Below are 20,839 nucleotides of genomic sequence, written 5' to 3' on the forward strand. Positions count from 1 at the left end.
ATTTTCATGTTATTCATTTACGTGTTGTATCTTTGGTCGATAAAACCAACTACATTAAGGATAAATAAGATTAAATAATTTTCTTTTATAACTATAAAAATTTTAATATAAAATTTTTAAATCTAAAAATTGAAATGGTAAAGAGGTCAAACTAATAATATTTAATTAGCCCTTGATACTGGGATTCGATTTTGTGAAATGCTTCTTGTGTGAGGGAGAGGCATTCACCTTGTTCTGGGATTGTACGAAACATTAAACAATCCTTGTTTAAAAAAAAAAGATTTCATAGTTAACTTATATCTGAATGCTAAAATAATTAACTATATAGAACAGGAGGAAGGGGGAGGATTATTCTACAATCATATGATAGGTCAATCTTAACTTCTAATACGTGTTTAACCCAATCATTGATCAGATGCTGTGAAGGTGAAGAGAGTAATACTTTTGTTTTTGTTCTACTTGCCATCATCAACAATTAGTGTAGCATGCATATGTGCCATGCTTCTGATGAACAACAGTCATGCAGGATTAGAATATCTTTGGCAAGTCTCCAGAACAAGATGTAGAAGGCAATTCAGTGTAAGGCAATCTCTTCTCTTAACATCTGTCAGTCCTGAAACACACCCAGAGCAGAAACACCTTTTTCCAAGATAAGTAAAAGAAAAAAAAAATTGCTGAAGAGAGATGGCTATCTGATTCGAAAGACAAATTTCAATTTCTTAATCTTTCTCTGAGAATCTTGTATATGTTAAGTCACGTAGTTTAATCTTTCTCTGACCTTCTACAAGTAGGGAAATTGGATGACCTTCCTCAACAGTTCAGTTGGTCCTTCACCAAAGGAACTGCAGGAATATGCTTCTTCAGATGCATGTGTAGTTGGGCAGAGAGAGCTTTAATAATAAGGAATTCTTTGTTCCAACCAGTATCTCAGGAGAATCTCTCCCCACCACCCTGGGTTTGATAGTGAATGAATTTTTCCGGCAGAGTATGTCAGCCACAGTCTGCTTCGGAGAAAGCTCCTGCCGGAAAACTATTAGACAGTTTCTCAGCAGCCAAATCAATTCTTGTCTTGTCCTGAAATAAATGTGAATGATAGGTATTAACAATATCAAAATCCACATAAAAGATAGAAAATGCCACAAATGCATCAGTTGTATGGTAGCATCGGAGAATGGGCTTGGAGCCTTGAAACATTTACCTTTCCGACAAAAGTTATTACGAGAGGACCAACCCTGGACTTCCGTTGGCATCCTACATTTTTAATAGAAATAATCACTAAAAAGATCACAAGCATCAGTTGAAAGCTTAGCCATCCTCATGATAGACACTTTAATAACCAGTAAGTAGTTCCTTTATATAATTGACCTGTACATAAATGATGATAGGCTTACCTATGTAAATATCTGGGAATTCAAGGCACAACTTTGATATAGTTTGAGCAGTTTCAACCTGCAATGCATTAGACAAGAAACAAGGGTAATGACGTCTAGTCAGTTATTGAGATTAGAAGTAGTGATGAATCCAATATATTTCATTCTAATGGGAAAATAGGTGCCAATATCAGGTTCAACAGAATATTTTAACCAAAATGCTGATAACATATTTACTAACTTTGGCCTCAAGAATTCATAAATTGAACAACACTAAAATAACTCCACTATTGGAAAAAAAAATCACTTATGATAGTTTCTGTTATGGATGTAAATGTCAGTCAATGCCATACTGAGGGAAAACCAACAATGGTGTGGTGGTCAGGCAAAGAACCCTGTGCTGGTCAACACAGATTGTACCCACACATTGCTGTCACCCCTGTGCCACATAACTCAAATTCTCACCCAGCAGAACAGGTTGGACTGGCAAACATAGAGGGTTCAAACGAGAGTGACTAATTATTTTAGCTCAGTATTTGGGATGGCACTATACACAGCACAGAAACCCTACAACTTGTTTGATGAGACAGCTTTAGTACAATTTCTGTGTTTTTATCAGAATAATACAATTCACAGATGCACATATGAACATATGTATATGTCCACTCGCATTAAAACAATTGATAACAAAGAACAATTCAGGAAATGTGAAGTTCAGATGTATACATTTTAACTAGAGCATACTGATCTACTCAATCAAAAGCAGAGGTTGCAGAGTAAAGCAATAAAGATAATCTATTGCATGAATGTAGCATAAGAAAATAAATTAGTTTGGTAATTAGATGCATCAACATGAAAGGATCGAAGCTGAAGATGGAAGTATACATCAGAAAGCATGGTACCAAGATGCTTTGACATGAATGGTGGCAAACGCATTAACGGGTGACTTGGTGTTTCAAGAAGACAATCCCATTGTGTTTCTAGTTCAGACACATTTGTTGCTGCAAGAATAATTACATTTTGACATTTGATCTGCAACAAAAGTAAACAAATGCATGCTCAGGTGAAGAAAACTGCTCATCAAGCAGAACTGTAAGTTCAACATAGGTAAATGCTAACAAATATTAATATTTTCTTTGTTAAATGTGAAAAACGAATTAATCAACCTGAACAGTGATCCTTATAGCAAGATGCTTCTGGCTAAGCAAAAACCTACCATCCATCATGTGCTACAGCAAATTACACTTCAAATTTTCTTGTGATTAACAATCAACAAATGAATCCTAATTACAAAGAAAGAGCAGCACCATTGCCCATGTGGAGCTGAGTAACCACACGCTGACAGATTACACAAAATAGGATTGCAGATGTGATGAAACAAGTCAACACAAATACAATTGCAGATCTCTACTAAATTTCAGATCTTGGGGTGATTAGAAAAACAAAATGGTTAACCCAGCTAGGGAGCCTTTATGCTCAACTATCAGGAGCTTGGCATGCATAGACGAGTATTTTCCACAAGATCAAGTCATACTACAACCACCTTTGCCGGCAACTCGAGAGGATGCCATTGTGCTCTTACCTAATGGGACGAAAGATTCCTTATTTGAGATTTCTTTCATAAACTTTTGACGATTATATAATATGAATTTCATACAATAATTAAAATACATTATCTTTCACCAGAACATTATATGATTTTCTAACTGTAAGTTGATGTGTTTGGATCTACAAGAAAAGCTTCACAGCAAGCTTGAATTGGCACAGCACTGAAGATAGGATTGATGGTAACAGTCGTAAGAGTATGGTCTTTTAGATTGAATATCAAAGCTCTATTTGTGCCTTAGCTTCCAGATTGATTATACGACGGCATGAGTTACATCAGAATGCTCAACCAAAAGGAAACCAGGAACATTTTTCAGAAACCCAAATCAATTCCTGTCAGACAAGTCAATAATGTAAATCAATTTCTTTTCTTTGTTTAGGTAGACAACTGAAAGAATTAGGAAGAAGCAGAAGCTCATATACTCGGACGAATCATGGTTGTTGTACCTAGATTGGCAAGGTAATGGTCTAGAATCAATAATGATGTTATCTACAAAAGATGCTAGACTTGTTGTAGCTCATTATGAAAGGACAAAAAAGGAAAGTCAAGAAAAAAATTGCAACAGATGGTAGAAACAGCCTCCTGGTTATGAAAAAAACTACCGTGCACAATGTGCTACAACAAATTACACAAATTTAAAACATTATTGATTCTAGAAAACAAAACTACCATCCATAATGCTGTAATCTACAAAAGATGGTAGATCAGTAATGCCTATGCTGTTATCTCCCTTTCTAAAAGTGAAAAACTTGTTCAACTTGTTAAGAAATATGCTTGTCAATACATGTTAACCTTGTGTTCTGTGTCAAACAAATAAATCTAAAAGGGCAGCCCAATGCACGAGGCTACTGCTAATATGGGCTAGTGGAAAGTCTAACATAGGCAATTTTACAACTTTACCATTGCAGGAAAAGAGATTGTTACCCTGTCTTGAATCTAAGTTGCCCAAATTGTAAAAACGCAATTTTACCATGATACGAAGGTCTGACCACAAATGCAGACTACGTATGTGAAAAAACAAGGTAAAACATAAATGTAAGAAACAATTATCAACAAATGGGAAGTTTCTATTGAGACAGACTCGGACATACCAACGGCACAGGCAGCTTACTGTGTTGCATTAACTCAGTTATGCCTTCAGGTAATAAAGCCATCTGAAAGGAAGACAAACAAGTTTACAGTTACAGCCTTTACCAACAAAAACCTCATTAAATTAACTTCAAAAGTAATTTAATATGTAAAAACTGGAGGACCCAAGCGAGGAAAGATAATTTACTTCTGTCTTGCTTTGAAGAATATCAATATCTAAAAAAACAAGTAAAAATTTACAAGCAACAAGATACATAGATATGTTGCTTCACCAAGGGCACAAAGAACGACAAAGTATTAAACTACTGCCATCATCAAAACCATAAAATAGATAATTATCATTTGGAATGCACACTACGGTACTACAAAAACTAAAAACCTTTACAATCCCTTCTGTTGAATAAAGAATGAAAATTGTGGCAGACAATCTTCTCTATAAGGAAAAGAACAGAAGGTGCAAAGAATTGTACCATCTTGTAATGCAAACATTCTCATCATTAATCAAAAGAAAAGAAATTTCCCTAGCATTAATTATTTCCAGTTGAACAATCCAAATTTCGCAGTTATGAATTGCTAGTCCAAATTGAATGAGTAAAGAATCTGCTTACAAGAATTTCATAGATGACAACTTTCTTTAATCTAAACTAGATGTATCGTGTATTTTAAGAGCTACAGAAGGCATATTCACCTACAAAGACATCCATGCAGACTGTAGCCAATTAGAAATGATTTCTATGTTTCTGACAGATCATAAAAGCAATGTTGACAGTATAATAAAACCAACAAATAAACTCCCAGCAGTGGCATCTTTAGCATGCCTTCATTATCGTTTCCAAATAAGAATAAGGCATTAAGTACTTTCTCTTAGTACACTCCTACCACACATTAACTGACGTTAGCTTAAGATGTAAGAGAAGTGGTAGGTAAATGAAGACTAAATATCAAAAAGTCTGGACTTAAACACATAGAACATGCATACAACATTTTCATTAATTTGACAAATTGCCTAAGTTTGACAGTGGCAGAATCAAATATTTTCACCATAACCTGAATCCTCATTTAAAATACCGAAGTTTCCTAACTAGGCAACTTTGGGAAATAGAAAGCATGTAACAAAATTTGAGTCTGTATGCCCCAGTAGGATAAATAGCATAACTTTGCGGTCATAGAGCAATCCTCCTAAAGTACTACAGATACTTCAAAAAACGAAACTAGGAGTAGCAAGGTCTACCGAAGTGTTCCCTACGTCCCGTGAGCTAGATTTAAGCAGAGATTTCTACTAAATAAGATGAAATATTATTTTAACATAAATGACCTTACCTTAAAATTGACCATAATAACTGGAAAGGAAAATAATGACAAAAAAATGCATATGCCTGAATATTTATGTATCACCTCATTTCGGTCACCAGTGCAGTGCTTTCCTATAAGAAGCCTAAGGTACTCCTCAAACTCTTCATCAGGAGCCTGAAAACCAAAATAAAAAGCTCATGAAAAATGTTTGCCCGATGACAAGTAAATATATATAAGACCAAAATAATGCAAACAGATAAGTATGTTTCTTTAGGGGAGAGATATGAAAGTGAAACTAATAAATGTTGTTTTAAGGGAAAAAATACAATGCAAATTCAGAATTAGGTAGTGAGACTTACACCATGTTATAACCCATTTTTTATTATAACCCTTATTATAATCTCGTATTACAGATGTGAAAATGGCATCTACAAACATATAAAAAGAAACAAAATCCCACATAATCATTTGGTGAATCCAGACACATCCTCAATTTAAAGATCAATCATAAATTGATACGTCAACTAACCATATTAAGAGCACATGGTGGCAAAATTTACAGCATAAAGTTAACTCATTATTGTAAGTTGCCAGTAGTTTGGAGACCAATTTATATGTTATTCAAGATGGAGAAGATAGTTTTCTGTTAAGTATTTACCAAATACCCCAAAAGAAATCCAGCCATCCACCTTATATCCGGTGTTTCTCTTTCTCCTCCTTATTTCTTTTTGCTTTCCCATCTTCTTCCTTCTTACTTATTTCTTCCTTTTTCCTTCTTCTCCCTTCTTCATCCCCACCTCCCCCAATTGAAGAACAAAAAAAAAAACCACAGTACATGTCGCTATACCGCAAGTCAGTAACATGACATGGACCAGACCTGTACCGATCCGACTGCAGACTGATATGGTTTCAGTAACCCAAAATTTTATTCCTCAGTGCCAACCACAAAAGAAAAGTAACATTTTGATTCAAAATAAGAATTCTCAAGAACTAACCAGCCGAACTCCAAATGCTTTTGCAACACCTGCTAATGAAACGTCTGAATGCATAGGGCCAAGTCCTCCCAACAAGAATACCTGCAAATACAAGGTTAATGATCAATTCCATAAAGAGTTGAAGTTAAATATTAGAACCTAAAATACTTAGTTTCTAAGATAGTTAAAAGTGGTTCAAACAAACCATGTCATTTGTAGACTTCTGTTGTTCAACTTGTGCAGCCACACAATCAATCTGCATTAACATAAATCCCAGATATGGCTCTTAGTAGAACTATATGACAAGATTTAAAATAAAAACAGGAAGCATTAAAGATTTTATGTTACCATTGATCTGAACCAATGCATATGAAAAGCCCATTATATATAAGACATTAGATAAGTGCAGAAACTTTATAGGACCAAGTAAGCATCTTAGCAATTATAGACTTTGCATTAATGCAAAAGAAATTCATAGAGGAATGTCGTAAAAACCAAATATGAACTAGTAAAAGTTGACCAAAAAGATGGTTCAGGCAAATATTCTGCTATGTGCTACAAAGTTTATAAGCATGGGTCTTGTACAACTACAATGTTGCACAATATATCATTTGTAGTCCTAATTCTATAGAGGGAAAAAACACAAATGGGCTGCATTGCTCAAATCATACCAGTGAGAAATTGCAACTGCTGCATAAGGCCCTCTTTCCAGACATTCAATACTTTATACAGTCACGACAATTGCAAACTAGCTAATAATATTTCAGTTACTCATTTTCATTTCAATTTAAACGCAGAGAAGAGAAGAAAAGAAAGAAATGCAAAGGACCAGAAAAGAATAAACTTTTTGGCTTATTGATGAAGCTTAGATGTCATATCTGTTGTGACTCAAACCATACACTTACGAATAAAGTATTAATAAACTACCTCACTAGAGTTGCCAAAAGCCAGCATATAGCATTGTGTGCTTAGGGCAAAATACAAAAGTGGGAGAGAATGAGGATGTGAAAACAACCAAATTCAATAAAGCTTTTTAACTAAGTCAAACAATAGTACATTCCATTTTATGCTTCAACAAGGACGCTAAGTCAAATCATTTAGACAATCATAATTCTCTTCCCAGAGAACAAATATGACATTAAATGTTGAAACATGAATTTAACAAGCATAAATGTTTTGACCAAGTTTCACGATACCATGGTGTACCCCCCCGATATGGGCGGTATGTACTGGTCCAACAGGGGATTGATATATGTGATACATCTCGGTTTGTCGGTATGCCCCACTTTATCATGTTAGTATATCGGTATAGTTTAGTATGTACGATGCCAATGGTCAGTCGGTATACTGGTATATCGGTATGAACCAGTAAGACGAACCATGATTTTGACAACATAAATTTTGAGAATAAATGTTAATTCTATTGCATAAGTTGTCTTACATCATTCTGAACAACTATCATGCGAGTTACTTGCCAACCAATGGCATTAAGCTTTTTGCATAATACCGCACTTAGTTTATCTTCTGCAGTGCCAAACCTGAAAAACAAATGTACATCAACATAAATAATAGCTCTTTAAATATATAGAACAGAAAACTTAACTGCCAAAAGGTTGACTTCATGATGACTTGATGCTAAATGTTCCAACAATATACATACATACATATATACATACAAACATACATATATCCATATACATATATATATATATATATATATATATATATATATATATATATATATATATATATATATATATATAAAATCAATTATGTATATGCCTACATTGCATATATGATGGCAAAGCAAGATGAGTTCCGTTACATTACAATGCAAAATCCAAGTGATATGAAGCTTGATTTTTAATACTGATGTAACACTGTTTTGGACAATTCATTGGACTATTGCAATACAGGTTTACCATGCAGTATATCAATCTATACAATCTGTAATCACTGAAGTATTATTATACAATGAGTAACAAATCACACTGACTATATGCTAGTAACAGTATGATCCTTGGTCAGACCATAAATGTCATTTGGTGCACAGCAGTTTGACTGGTATTTGAAGTCATCATGGAGAACTCTTCCTCATCCCAAAAGATAGCCCAGAAGACAACCAAAAAGTGGCAATAACCTAGGGCCTAATAACTGACATGGGTCCACACTGAACGATACTAAGTTGGACAGTATTTGAGTGGAGTGGTGGGTCCCAATATTCAACAAATACCTCTAGATGATATGGAGCTTTTCATAATCATATAGTAAACTTGTACTCCAGTTTGACAGCATCCAAACCTGAATCAGGATGTGATCTAATCCTAGTTGGAGTAGAAGATTCTAGCATGACCTTTCCATACTGAACAAGTTTGAAGTGCATCAAAATCAAACCAAATAGTGCTTAGACCGGACTAAAAAAGAGTCAAAACTCAATTGGGTTGACCAATTGCACTAGAGGCCAATCCTATTCAAAACAAGAGGGAGCAGCTAAAGTAAGCCTGTTTCAAGCACGGCCAGGGTTGTCTCATCTTGCCATATCCTTTCTTAGAGACCAGACCAATAAAGAGGTTGACCAGGTAGTTAGCGGGGAAATTTAATTCCACGTTACTTAAGCTAAAGGAGAGAGCAAAAGTCAGAGTCTAATAAAGGTTATTTCAACCCTAACAGGCATCATAACATGAGTTATCAATGATATCCTATTGTCTTTTATGTATCTTTCTTCTCTTCTTTTCTCTCTTTCCATACTCTCTTAAATATCATTCTTCCCCCAAATAAAGAAGGCGGTTAATAGGATTTACTAAATCCTATCAACTTAGGGTCATAGTTGAGTCCTACTCTACTCAAATCATTCTCCCCTCGAAGAAATAAGGCAGTTATTAAGAGTTACTAAATCCTATCAACTTAGGGTCATAGTTGAGTCCTATTCTACTCAGATCAGGTTTCCATTAGAATGGCTTCCTGCTTTTGATCTCTGTATAAAGAACCTAGTAACATGATAAATAAATGAAGCCAACAGTTGCTGATATGAATGGCTAACATCTGAAAAAAAATGCATTTTCTCTTAGAGCCTTCTTATAAGCTTTTTGAAGGGATATGTTATAAGGTACATGTAGAATGTGTATCAGAAAACATCAGAAAAACTTCAGGTTTGCATGAAAAGATTTTTTTATGAATGACAGGAATAAGTTGTTCCACTTGCTCAGAGGTTCAGATAGCATCATCGTTAGAAGAAAGAAAATAAAAGTTAAGCGAATATAATTGTATGTGACGACTATAAGTTTAGGTCTAGGTACAAGTGTAGTTTCATCGACATTCGAGAATACCAAAAATTTGGGAAATCATGAAAATAAAATTAACTCAAAATTTTAACCAAAAGCCCTACTTGTGGATTTCCATGTACGTATTTATGATATAAAATTATATAATAACATGGATATGCAATACATAGAACGACTTACAGAATCTCATCACCTACAACAATGATTGATGCTATGAACGAACCACTCTGACTAACATTTGTCATGCCATTGTTTAGACAAGCTGTATCACATTTAAGAGGTAACTTCTTTGTCCTCCCAGCCCTTTCTGATCTTCCATCAGAAAGCATGTATGCAGGTTTAAAAATCTCTGTAGTGCTTGAAGAATCAACAATACTCAGCAATGCATTTGGAACCGTGTCATATATGCTCCCAATGGAAGTATATCTACATAGAAGTAATGTTTAGCTTCCAGGACAATATCAAAGTTAGATGATAGAAAAACAAGCAAATAAACTTATAATCCTATTCTCACTAAACAGTTATAGGTTAACCCATAATTGATTTATTGAGCAAAAGCTGAAGTGCAGATATTGATCTGATCATAGATGCTTTGAATATGTCACCTCTAAGTCATGATATGGGTGCAGCAATGAGGACACCACTTTGCAAGGATAAAATCAGTTCAGTCATTATTTTGTAGCATGGTATAAACCAAACACTTACGTTTACTTGAAATATTAAGTAAGATATTTTTCACTTGTTTAGTGATTATCTATTCATCATAAAACCCATGAATTTAATAATTGTTTCTTTATTGATAAGTACTTTTTTTTTCTCTTGAAGCTTTCCTTAAAATTGTTATCAGTCTTAGTTTGGTATATGTCTATAAAACTAATGACATTGATAAGATCCATCCCCAATTCAGGTTAGAAATGCAAGACTTCGAGATATCATGGACCCAATGGGTAGAGGGATTCTGGTAGCTTTGGATCTGTGATTCTCTAAAGATCACAAAATGCTAAATATTTTCTGTACCAACTTCAATATAAGAAAAGTGATATTTATAATTAACTGGTAACCTACATATGATACGACAGATGAGACTTAAAAAAAAACTATAAGAGCTGAATCAGCTGATACGGTGAAACCAGAAAGCATGCACAATAAGTGGAGTCTGGTCATTTCACTTGTAAATTATGGATAGCACACAATAAAATTGGCCATGTGAAGCAAATTACAATTTCTCATTGAGAAATTAAAAGAAAAAAAAGTTTCCATAAGTCACAAGAACGAAGTCAAGAGAAGAAGAAAAGGCTTACATAATGAGAAGAGTGGAATACTTAATGGAACACATATGTTGGAATGTGAATGAAAAGATAACAAAAGTGAATCTCATGTCATACATTCCAAAAGATGATGCCAGCAGGCAAATGACAGTGTCAAACATTTTGCAGCTTACCCTTGATCATAGAGGCTGCAGTACTTAACCTTGCAGATTAAGATGAAAGCCCAGACATCCCTGCCAGTAACAGTGAAGAAAAAAAAAAGGAGAAGAGAGAGAGGAACTTTACTTCTTAAGTGATTCAAAGGTACTTCAACATGAAGAATTAACTGTTATGACTCAAGGCAAACCTGTATGACCAGTCCAATATTGGATTCACCCTCATAAATGGAGGCCATCCGATTGAACTAGGGGAGAACTGCTCTTGACCAACCTGTATGGACAAAACATCAACTTAAATGATTAGAAGGCACATATAGATCACTCATTGATAGAAAAATAATTGAAAATGATAAGCACAGTTGACAATGAAGATTTGGCATTATTATAAAAAGATATACCGCATTGGGATCACCGATTCTAGTTCCAAGAAAAATAGCTTTGGTAGGTTTTTCCTTTAGTAAAGCCTCTAAGCCAGACTTGAAATCTGAGCGAATAGTTTCCAGTTGCAAGTTATAGCTATAGAAAAAGGGGCAAAAATACAACTAGAGTTACAATCTTGGACACAGAAATTCTTCACCTTAAAAAACATAACTTAAACAAGATGTTGCATGACATAATTCAAGCAGAAAGGAGCATTCTTACGCAGTGGCAGTTTCATAGGTAAATGCATTGATCTCAGGGAAGGCACTAGGGCTCTCAAAGTAGATGGTTCGTATTGGACAATTTAGCATGCTATCTGATAGATTCCCTTGAAAACATTCTGATTTCCCTTTATGCAAATAATAGCCAGCCCGGAGTAAATGCAGCAAAACCTGCAACAAGAATGTAATTGGAACTAGTGCTAGAATATGTTACAAACACAACAAAGACACATGTGAAAACATTTACAGTTGAGTCCTTTCCCCCATTAAAGCTGAAAGCAACCTGCTCAAACCTGTTAAAACGAAACATTTAGCCGAGGATAGTTAGCTTTCTCTTTTTTCCATAGAACTAACATAATCAAAAACAATAAAGCTTATGAACTTTTGCAAATCCCTAAGTTAAAAAGATTTGTTCTTCATACTTAATTTGGCAAGTCAAAACAAGACTCTGTCTGAGAACAAGAACATAGCCCGAAGAGGCCAATTATCTTGTGGGGCATGAAACATTAAACTGCAATATATTAGTGAAGCTTGCATCAGTCATTCTACGTAGTTTGCAGTATTAATGGCTCACCAATATCTTTTCCTCCAATATCTAAAGACAGCACAGATGTTTTCTCTCTAGCAACTTTTCTGACATTTTCCTATGGAAAGTCACTATGCTAACTGCTCTCTAGTTGTTTCTGTGACTGTTGATCGATTTGCATTCCCATTTTTCAATGTCTTAGTTCATCATAGATAATGCCATAATACAAGCTACTTCCAAACAAAATCAACAAACCTTGCAGCAAAGAGACTTCCTACTTGGTAAATGTGCTTGCACACGTGGACGCATGTACATACACATGAAGTTGCATATGCATGCACACACATACTGACATCCATCCATTCAAGCACATGTGTACACGCACATCATCTAGAATCCAAAGGCACAAACGATGTACAAGACCAGAATATGCATCCTTGTGCATCTTCATTCAGTAACAAGGTGTTTCAAACCTTGCTGTGAACAAAACAATAACAATTTAACTGTAAGAAGAATTTACCAATAAAACTGACAAGAAAAGTTATTTTACATACAAAGATAGACCACATTGTCCGAACCAAACTACGGATTCTGCATTGCGTGGAAAGGCTAGAAATGTTAAGATTTTTTCGAATGTGCTACACAAACTAATACTGGAGAAGAGACAACTAATTCGTCAACTGTCATTAGGTCGTCATAACTCCAATATAATGTGATGTTCACCATATTGAATAGCATATCGTAGCTAATATACTACTAAAATCAGAGGGACTTACAACTGATAAGAAGCCAAACCGATGCAAGAAACAGAATTTCTTGATGGAAGCTGGAGCATCTAATCCAGCAAAAACCTAGCGTTCGCCAGATTCATGATTCCAACAAATTTAACGCCAAAAACCCATTGTGTAATCAGCACAAATGCTCCAGAAGAATCAACAACAACAATAAGGAAAGAGATGGACGCATCAACAAGCATCATAAACAAATCGATACTCCGATCCTCAGAAAACACCCCACCAAGAAACTAACAACACGTGTCCACTAGCAAACATTAACAACAAAGAATCAAGAACTGACAAGAAAGACTTCGGTTGCGATCAAGAATCCGACCAAAGACCCCTCACGCATCAGAAAAAGAAAGAGAAACAGAGAGAGAAAGAGGGAGGGGTATTGCCGTATTGGGGGTAGGAATCTCACTCGTAGAGAGCGAAGGCACGCTGAATCACATAGACGGCGTTCCGATACTTGGTCTGCAGCCGCCGATCGCAGCTCTCCCCCACGGCCCTGTCGATCTCCATCTCCGCTGCGACAATTCTTGGAATCAATCCCAAGAAAAATATACAGACGGAGGGGGTTTACTCTATTCGCCTCTCTCTCTCTCTCTCTCCTCTCTCTCTCTCTGTACCCTTCTCTGGTGTCGTGAGCTGAAGGGAGGTGGATTAGGAGCGGGTGGGCTTCGGATGTGATTCATGCGGACGGCCATCGTAAATATAGAAAGAGATTGCGTGCGTGCGTGTCACCAAGCGAGCGAGGAAGTATTCCAATTTGGGTTGGCATTGGCTTCATCTCCGCTAACGTCACTTAATCCACTCCCGCTTTTGGTAAAATATTGAACATTCCTATTGGGAGATTTGGATTTCGGTCCCCAATCTCACCTAATTTGCGTGTTTTTTCCTACAATTAGGATATATAATCTTTAATTACGATAAGTAATTACTCGCCCTGCTTCCAATTACTCTAACGAGGTAGTAAGAGAAAACACGATAAATGGGCCCAATTGGTGTAGTCCAATCGCTTGATTTGGGCCCCCAATAGTATCAAATCGATGTTTCATGGGTGGAATTGCAACTCAACGTGCAACTTCGCGGATGATTCCGAGATCAATGCACTCATTGGACATGATATTGTCACCTGCCAGGGATTAGAATTAGACATGATATTGTCACGCCACAGGGGTCGGCATGGAATCGAACGAGTCATTAGTCCCTAATCCAAGTGGCATAGAACGTTCCTAAATTTCAATTAAGTCGTAATGAAAATTATCGTGAATGACCACTATCTGAATGCCGTCCTTCTCGGATTTATATTTATATCTTTAGAGTTGGCTGATTCAATGATAAAGATTTTCGATTATTAAATAAATCAAAGCTCTAGTTCTCGTTTGTGTATACGTTCTTCTCGACTTCATAAAAAATCAGTACTTTTACACTATGGTTTTGAGATATCTAGATTATTTTGCTTACATCTTTTACTAATACCACCGGCTTGTACATGAGTAATATCGAGCTATACAGATGTAATAAAAATCATAATATGTTATTATTAAGTGAAAATAATTAATATAAAAATTTTAAAAATCAAATAATAATATATTTAAAGATTACGATGCGTATCTTTCGATGCTGTTAAGAAAAACTTTTCTTTGATTTGCGAGTACACCATCATCGAATCCAAGAAACATATGATGTATCATCAATCTATAATGAGAACTAGACTCGTATTCTTCTCTCTTCCTATTTTTTACAAGACCAATATGATCGATGTATTCATGAACAAAAATAATAGGAAAGAATATATGTAATATCTCAATCATATTATCATATCTATATGTTTGCATACCCACATATATGCATGTTCGCGTACTAAATTATTGTGTGTTATTGCATTTGTATTAAGTCCCTAAAAGTTTTAATTTATTTATAGACAAGAACAAATGATATAGGACAGATACTTAGGAGAATCCCTCCCATCATGATCATCTTCTAAGGAATTCTATTATAATTAAACTTTCTTTCTATTGATCAATAATCATAATCATAATTTAATTATATTCATAAAATTAGATAACATCATGTAATCTAACAATTTTCAGAACTGTACTTAATCTCTATTCTTTTTAATTTCTTCTAGTTTAAATCCTTGGCTACTTCTCACTACTCATGCAAGATTCTGTGCAACATTAAGCTTCAGTAACTGAGGTTCAAATATGCAGCTCTACAGACAGCATTTTCCTTGAGATCTTCCAACTTCTGCTGGCTTGTTGCTTCTTATCATCAACAAGATGTCATCGATGGGGGCAGGCAAGAAGACCATGGATTCCTTTCAAGTAATTCTGGCTCTAACAATGCAACGATCATGAAGGTAATGAGTTTATCAAATCTACTCTTAAGAATGTCAGCTTGCGTTTCCTATGATCATCATCCAAAAGTCGGTTTGATGCTTTTGCACTCAAAGAAATAGAATCAATAATAGTATAGCAAATGTCTCAGAAATCAAAAAAGAGCTAAAAGAAGAGACAGAAGGTGAAGAGACGATTCCACTTCAGAATAAAGCATGTGATGATTCTTCTACAATCAGCTATAGGGTAAGGATGGATTCTCTCTCTCTCTGGAAAGAAGTGAGCTTGAAGAAATGTCGTCGATCGTGACAGCATCCCTCATCTGTGTCAAAACCGCGGCACTCGATGTGTACTCAATGTTTCATGCTGAGGTTACTTCTTCAGAAGTTTTGGCTTTGACATCAAGTTCCTGAAGAATATATATGTTTGCTACGACAAATGTCATGAAATGATTCATCTTAGAAACCGTATGATGTTTCATGGCCATGATCATCTGATCGGCAATCCAAAAGAGAGAACAAAGTTAAAGTGAGGGTCTTTGCCAATTCAATTTACACATCGTAATCCATCTCAAGACTATGACAAGGCCATGCCAAATGCATATGGAGGTTTCTTGGAAGAAGCATCACGCCAAAAAGTATGCGATAGTTAATCAAAATAAAAGCTATGATCTGTGTCTTTTTGTGCAACCACTCGGCAAAAACCTGTGCAGTGTTCTTCGAGAAGAGGTTCATGGAACTTGGCCATGAGACAAACACAAAAGGAACGAGATCGGTTGTTCAAAGCCATCTTAGTTGCTGCACTTTTATTATACTCCAGGTGGCTTTTTCTTCAATCATGACTCTCACCAAACGAAGCTGTTTTGCTTGGGGTGGGTTCTCTGTTCATCCCCTCGAGAACCACTGCCTCACTGTTCGATTTAGACCCGGAAAAAGATTGAACTCCGACAAGCAGCATTGCTTTTGGAGAAAGATAAGAATCTTGTTTGTCTCCTATGGAATGAGTTCTTAGTTTGTGTGTTTTAACTTGAAACTTGGGAGACAAGCGTGCCGCTCATGTCTCCGGCGATTGATACCTGGGTCCAAAGCATCTGCTTATAAGATGTCTCTCTCAGCTTGCAATGCATTTCTCTTACTCATTTTTCGCCTTCTTCATTGTGGTAGTAAGCATTATCCATAAAGAGAAGACACCTAAAGTTGTTCTGAGTGGCCTAATCATTGTTAAACCTCAAGTGCAAAAGATAATGAGCAAAGAATAAGCTTCGAGTGGACTCTCAAGTCAATGGTGTACTCCTCTTTTTCTTACAAAAGCTTTGTTTGTTCTCACTTTTATTTTCTTATACGGCTGCCCATTCGCGACTTTATGCAACGGTGTGAGAAGATCAACCGGCAGTCTCGGTCTCATGGGTTTCCGACTCCGAACCGAAAGGTCAGGGAAAGGATGCTGCAAATCTTTCTACCTTCCTTATCTCTTCCGCAGATATTTCATTGCAGTCAATAATAAGACCGAATCACATCGAATTTGCGTTCCTTCGCATTGGTCAAAGTTGTAATCCAAGAGGACTGTTACGACGAGCATATTATAACGGCACGTTATGAGACGCGCCCTTTCGATGGCAGCACACGGAAAGCGAGTTTCTCGGGCTCATCATTACCCGTCCCCACCACCGTTGGGGATGGGTAGCGCTGTCCCCTTTCGCTGTCGACGTGTTCGATGCCTTCCCGCATAGCCTCGTGCACGTGAACCCGTATGCGGTCGATAAAGATTCGCGGTCCAGATGTCCTTACCTGATCGACGGACGGCGCTGACGAGATGTCGCATAACAGCCATCGTGTGGGGTTCCCCACCTCCCACGTCCGCACCGGGTCGCAAATTCTGTTCGAAATTGAAAGCGACACTCCGGATTCGAACCCGGTGGGGCCCGACGGAAGCACCCGGTGCTGTTCGGCCACGTGGTGAGCAGCAGCAGCTCGCGTGTCGCCGCCGGGCCCCACTCTTGTCGGCTTGTCGCCTCACCCTGGAGCACTACGCCGCACCACCGTTTTCCACGCGCACGAGACGGGGCTTCGCAGCGCAGCCCACCCGAAGGAGCGCGAGACTGGTTCTTCATCCAACGGCTGGTGCCGAGACGCGTCATCGCGTACGCTTCGCTCGTGGAACCGCGCCGTGCGCGAATGCTTAGCAAGGAGCATGATCGATCTAAGCTAATTTGGCACTAGGAGCACGGAGGGAATTATTTAGGGGGAGGCAATGATAAAAAGGTGGCGAGGTTTGGAGGTCAAAATTGGTCGAAAGTTCATCAACGTGGCCTACAGCAGGAGTGATGGGTGATGTGATTTGTCTCCGATCGAGCATTAAGTAGATGGATGCAAGCATACGAGTGGTGATATATGTGTTTGGTGTGTCATGGCTAAGTAGCCGATCTCTCAAGGTAGCATCTTCCCACTCTTTTCCTCCTACCTTCCACTAGAGAGACAGCATCTTTCCCGGCCCCAATCCTATGTCCCCTCGTTGAAATGGAATTGAAGGAACAACAACACCTCCTCCTTTGATGAAGGTACCAATTGCAGCGGCTCATTGGTTCATGACATTGACACCACCCTCCTCTGTTAACTCGATTGCTCGTGTTAAGTGAGCTGCCCCTCTTGGGTCCAAGAATCACGATGAGATGTCCGGGCCGACGTACAGAACACGGAGGGCTCTCACGTCCCGGACGTGTCTATGATGTCAGGGAGTGCGTGATGACGTCATGAGACGTGGCCTGTGAGAGGGAAACGCTGTTTCCGTCTCTGGGTCGAAACACGTGATGGGGAGTTTGATTCGGGAGGAGGGGAACGAGGGAAGTGTCGGGGCCCACTAGCGTCGGGAGCACACGCTTTTCTGGGAACTAGAAAGTTTTACGCGACGAATTTACCGCGCCTCGTCGGAGAAAATGTCTGGCTGATTAAACGGGGCCCACTGGAACCGAGAGATCATTGGCGGGTGTGACGCGGTAGACACGTGCACTCTCCCCCGTAGCTCTTCAAACTCGCTGCATAAAATGGGTCTCGTCATCGCGCTGGGGCTGTCATTGGTCTTAAGAACACCACCTCCCCAGAGAGCGAGAAAGATGAAAGCGGTTGGCGGGCACGGCGGAGGCGTGGCGTCGCCTGGGTCGGTGTCTTCGGTGTCAAAGGCAGCGGCAGCAACGGCGGAGGCAGAGGAGGATTTGGTGGTGGAGGACGTCGGAAGAGGAGCGATGGGGGATGCGGAGGCAGAAGTGGCGAATGTCGATCATGCTGAGGAGGAGGAGTTGGAGGAGGAGGAGCTGGAGCTGGGGCTGACCCTGGGGGCGGCGAAGAGGGGGAAGGCGACGCCTGCGATGTGGGGGCCGTGCTGCCGCATCCTGACGGCAAAGGACTTCCCGCCCCTGGCGTCCCTTGCTTCACCGAGGTCCCCCTCCGCCTCCTCCGTGTCGTCGTCCTCCGGCACCAACCTGGGCGGTGGCGGGACCGGGACGGGAGTCGCCGGGACAAAGCGGGCGGCGGAATCCATCTCCCCCGACGTCGGTAGCTCCCCTCATCCTCCCAGGTAAACCCAATCTTCCTCCTCTGTCTCTTCTTTCTTGCTCTTCACGTTAGGTGTTCTTTTTACTGCAAATGACTTGATCCGAAAAACCTCCTGCTTTTATTCTCTTAGTGCTTCTCGTAAAGGCTTTGACACTCTTAGAACCAGCAAAAAGAGGAACAGTAAGGGGAAAAAAAAACGATCTTTTTTTATCACATCCTTCAGGCTTTTGCTGTTGATGTCCGGTAAAAGGGTTGCGTTCTCTTAATCTTTAGATTGATACCGAAAATATTTGATGTGTTGGAGCAGTCAGGTGGTGGTGGGATGGCCGCCCATCAGGGCGTTCAGGATGAACAGCTTGTTCAACCATTTCAAAGACAACGCCCCCGAGGTTGATGCTGCCGTTGCTGTCAAGAAGGCCATCGTCCCCAGCAGGGCAGGCAATGACAGCCAACATCAGGGGAGTAGAGGAAAAGTAATGAGGAGATCATTCTTCGTCAAAGTGAAGATGGACGGCGACCCTATTGGGAGGAAGGTGGATCTCGATGCTCATCACTCTTATGAGGCCCTCGCAGACGCGCTGGAGCTCATGTTTCATAAGCCCACCAAGGCCTCTGCCCTTGCGGTCTCTGTCGGTAAGTTCATTACCATGCATAATGTTCACAATTGCAGAGTTCAGGATCAGAGTGGGAATTTCTTGTTCTAATTTAGATATGCCATGATCTGATCTGCCTATATGTCCAGCATAAGAAATTGTATCAAACCAGAGATCATCTAAATCCTTTGCTAGCAATGTTGGAATGTGATGGGGTTATAATTTCAGTGGTGTGGATGATGGCAGATGGGGCAAAGATTTCAAATTTGTTGGATGGCTCTTCTGGGTTTGCTCTTACTTATGAAGACAAGGATGGGGATTGGATGCTGGTTGGAGATGTGCCATGGGGGTAAGCCTTCTTTGCACTTCACACTGATACCAGTCTAGTCTAGTGATACATGAACCCTCCTATACATGAAAAGTCCAGGAATCATCTTTTGCAGAAACATTCCGTGATATCGTGGTGTCTCAAACACCATTACTATAAATTCATCATTCGAGATCGATTGTTCTATGGTTCTAAGATATACTATTGATCTTGTTGCACTATCTCGGTCTTAGTTTTCTCTGTCAAAATATTATCTTGTACTGCAGTGATCTGAACCAGTTTTGACATCCTGCTTTGCAGAATGTTCTTGGAAACAGTCAAGAGGCTTAGAATTATGAGGACCTCAGATGCAAATGGGCTTAGCAAATCAGTTCATTTCGGGAAGGTGAGGTGCAGTCCTTTTTCTCATATAGCGAATAAATCATAGTTCCACCTTATTTTCTGTCAAATCAATTATCAGTTGGGTTCATTGCCAATCTGATTAAAGGGAAAACTCAAATTATTATTTTCTGTCAAGTCTTTCTGTATGGGACTTCTGATCCATGATTTGTATTTGCCTAATGGGACTGCTTAGGCCTCATAACTTATTTCGTTTGGACTTGGATGCAGCACCAAGATTTCTATCGCCAGTGGAATGATAGGAAACATCCTGCCTATGGTCTTCAACCAGAGTGAAGAGAAGGAAGACGGACTGTGGAGTATATAGCAAATAGAAGAAATTGAAATGAAAGAAAAGCATAGAAGAGCCAAGATCAAGTTTTCTTTCAAGTTGAAATCATTTGCATCGTTTTGACCCTACTGATAGATAGATAAATCGTATTTTGGAGAGTTGCCCTTTTTGTTGGGTGGTTTGATGAGGTAAGTAGACCAATATGCTTATGACTACTGCGTGGTCATTCATGCCAATCACCGGTGCATGCCATGATATTTCAATACTGTAAATATTACCCACGCCTGTTTCATCTCTGAATGAAATTGTAGAACAAGCTGGAGTTGCATTCAATATCGTTTAACGTTCATCATAGTATGGTGGTGGCTTGAATTGT

The 20,839-nt window shown here is 38.6% G+C and overlaps 2 protein-coding genes across 7 annotated transcripts; one reads left to right on the top strand and one right to left on the bottom strand.

The window, feature by feature from the left end:
- Nucleotides 1-693: 693 nt before the first annotated feature.
- LOC135632119 (uncharacterized) lies at nucleotides 694-13,664 on the bottom strand. 5 transcript variants are annotated; one of them, XM_065140536.1, is made up of 16 exons: nucleotides 13,404-13,664; nucleotides 11,928-11,973; nucleotides 11,682-11,851; nucleotides 11,438-11,555; nucleotides 11,228-11,310; nucleotides 11,055-11,114; nucleotides 9,794-10,039; nucleotides 7,774-7,870; nucleotides 6,538-6,588; nucleotides 6,354-6,434; nucleotides 5,461-5,532; nucleotides 4,068-4,130; nucleotides 2,256-2,402; nucleotides 1,392-1,449; nucleotides 1,199-1,251; nucleotides 694-1,074 (listed from the first exon to the last, which is right to left on the bottom strand). In XM_065140536.1, exons 1-16 carry the CDS (start codon nucleotides 13,502-13,504, stop codon nucleotides 991-993), a joined length of 1,530 nt encoding a protein of 509 aa, XP_064996608.1. In that variant the 5' UTR covers nucleotides 13,505-13,664; the 3' UTR covers nucleotides 694-990. The 5 variants fall into 5 exon arrangements, 4 of the variants coding, with proteins under 4 accessions (XP_064996608.1, XP_064996609.1, XP_064996607.1 ...); XM_065140537.1 differs by lacking the exon at nucleotides 13,404-13,664 and adding an exon at nucleotides 12,983-13,074 and having other exon boundaries at nucleotides 839-1,074; XM_065140535.1 differs by lacking the exon at nucleotides 13,404-13,664 and adding an exon at nucleotides 12,462-12,649 and having other exon boundaries at nucleotides 839-1,074.
- Nucleotides 13,665-18,349: 4,685 nt separating this feature from the next.
- On the top strand, nucleotides 18,350-20,815 carry LOC103971757 (auxin-responsive protein IAA10). Of its 2 annotated transcripts, none has more exons than XM_009385871.3 (5): nucleotides 18,350-18,894; nucleotides 19,180-19,505; nucleotides 19,694-19,814; nucleotides 20,094-20,178; nucleotides 20,403-20,815. In XM_009385871.3, exons 1-5 carry the CDS (start codon nucleotides 18,365-18,367, stop codon nucleotides 20,466-20,468), a joined length of 1,128 nt encoding a protein of 375 aa, XP_009384146.2. In that variant the 5' UTR covers nucleotides 18,350-18,364; the 3' UTR covers nucleotides 20,469-20,815. The 2 variants fall into 2 exon arrangements, with proteins under 2 accessions (XP_009384146.2, XP_009384153.2); XM_009385878.3 differs by having other exon boundaries at nucleotides 19,712-19,814.
- Nucleotides 20,816-20,839: the final 24 nt, after the last annotated feature.

Source organism: Musa acuminata, chromosome BXJ3-2 (genome assembly GCF_036884655.1).
Source record: "Musa acuminata AAA Group cultivar baxijiao chromosome BXJ3-2, Cavendish_Baxijiao_AAA, whole genome shotgun sequence".
Lineage (NCBI taxonomy): Eukaryota > Viridiplantae > Streptophyta > Magnoliopsida > Zingiberales > Musaceae > Musa > Musa acuminata.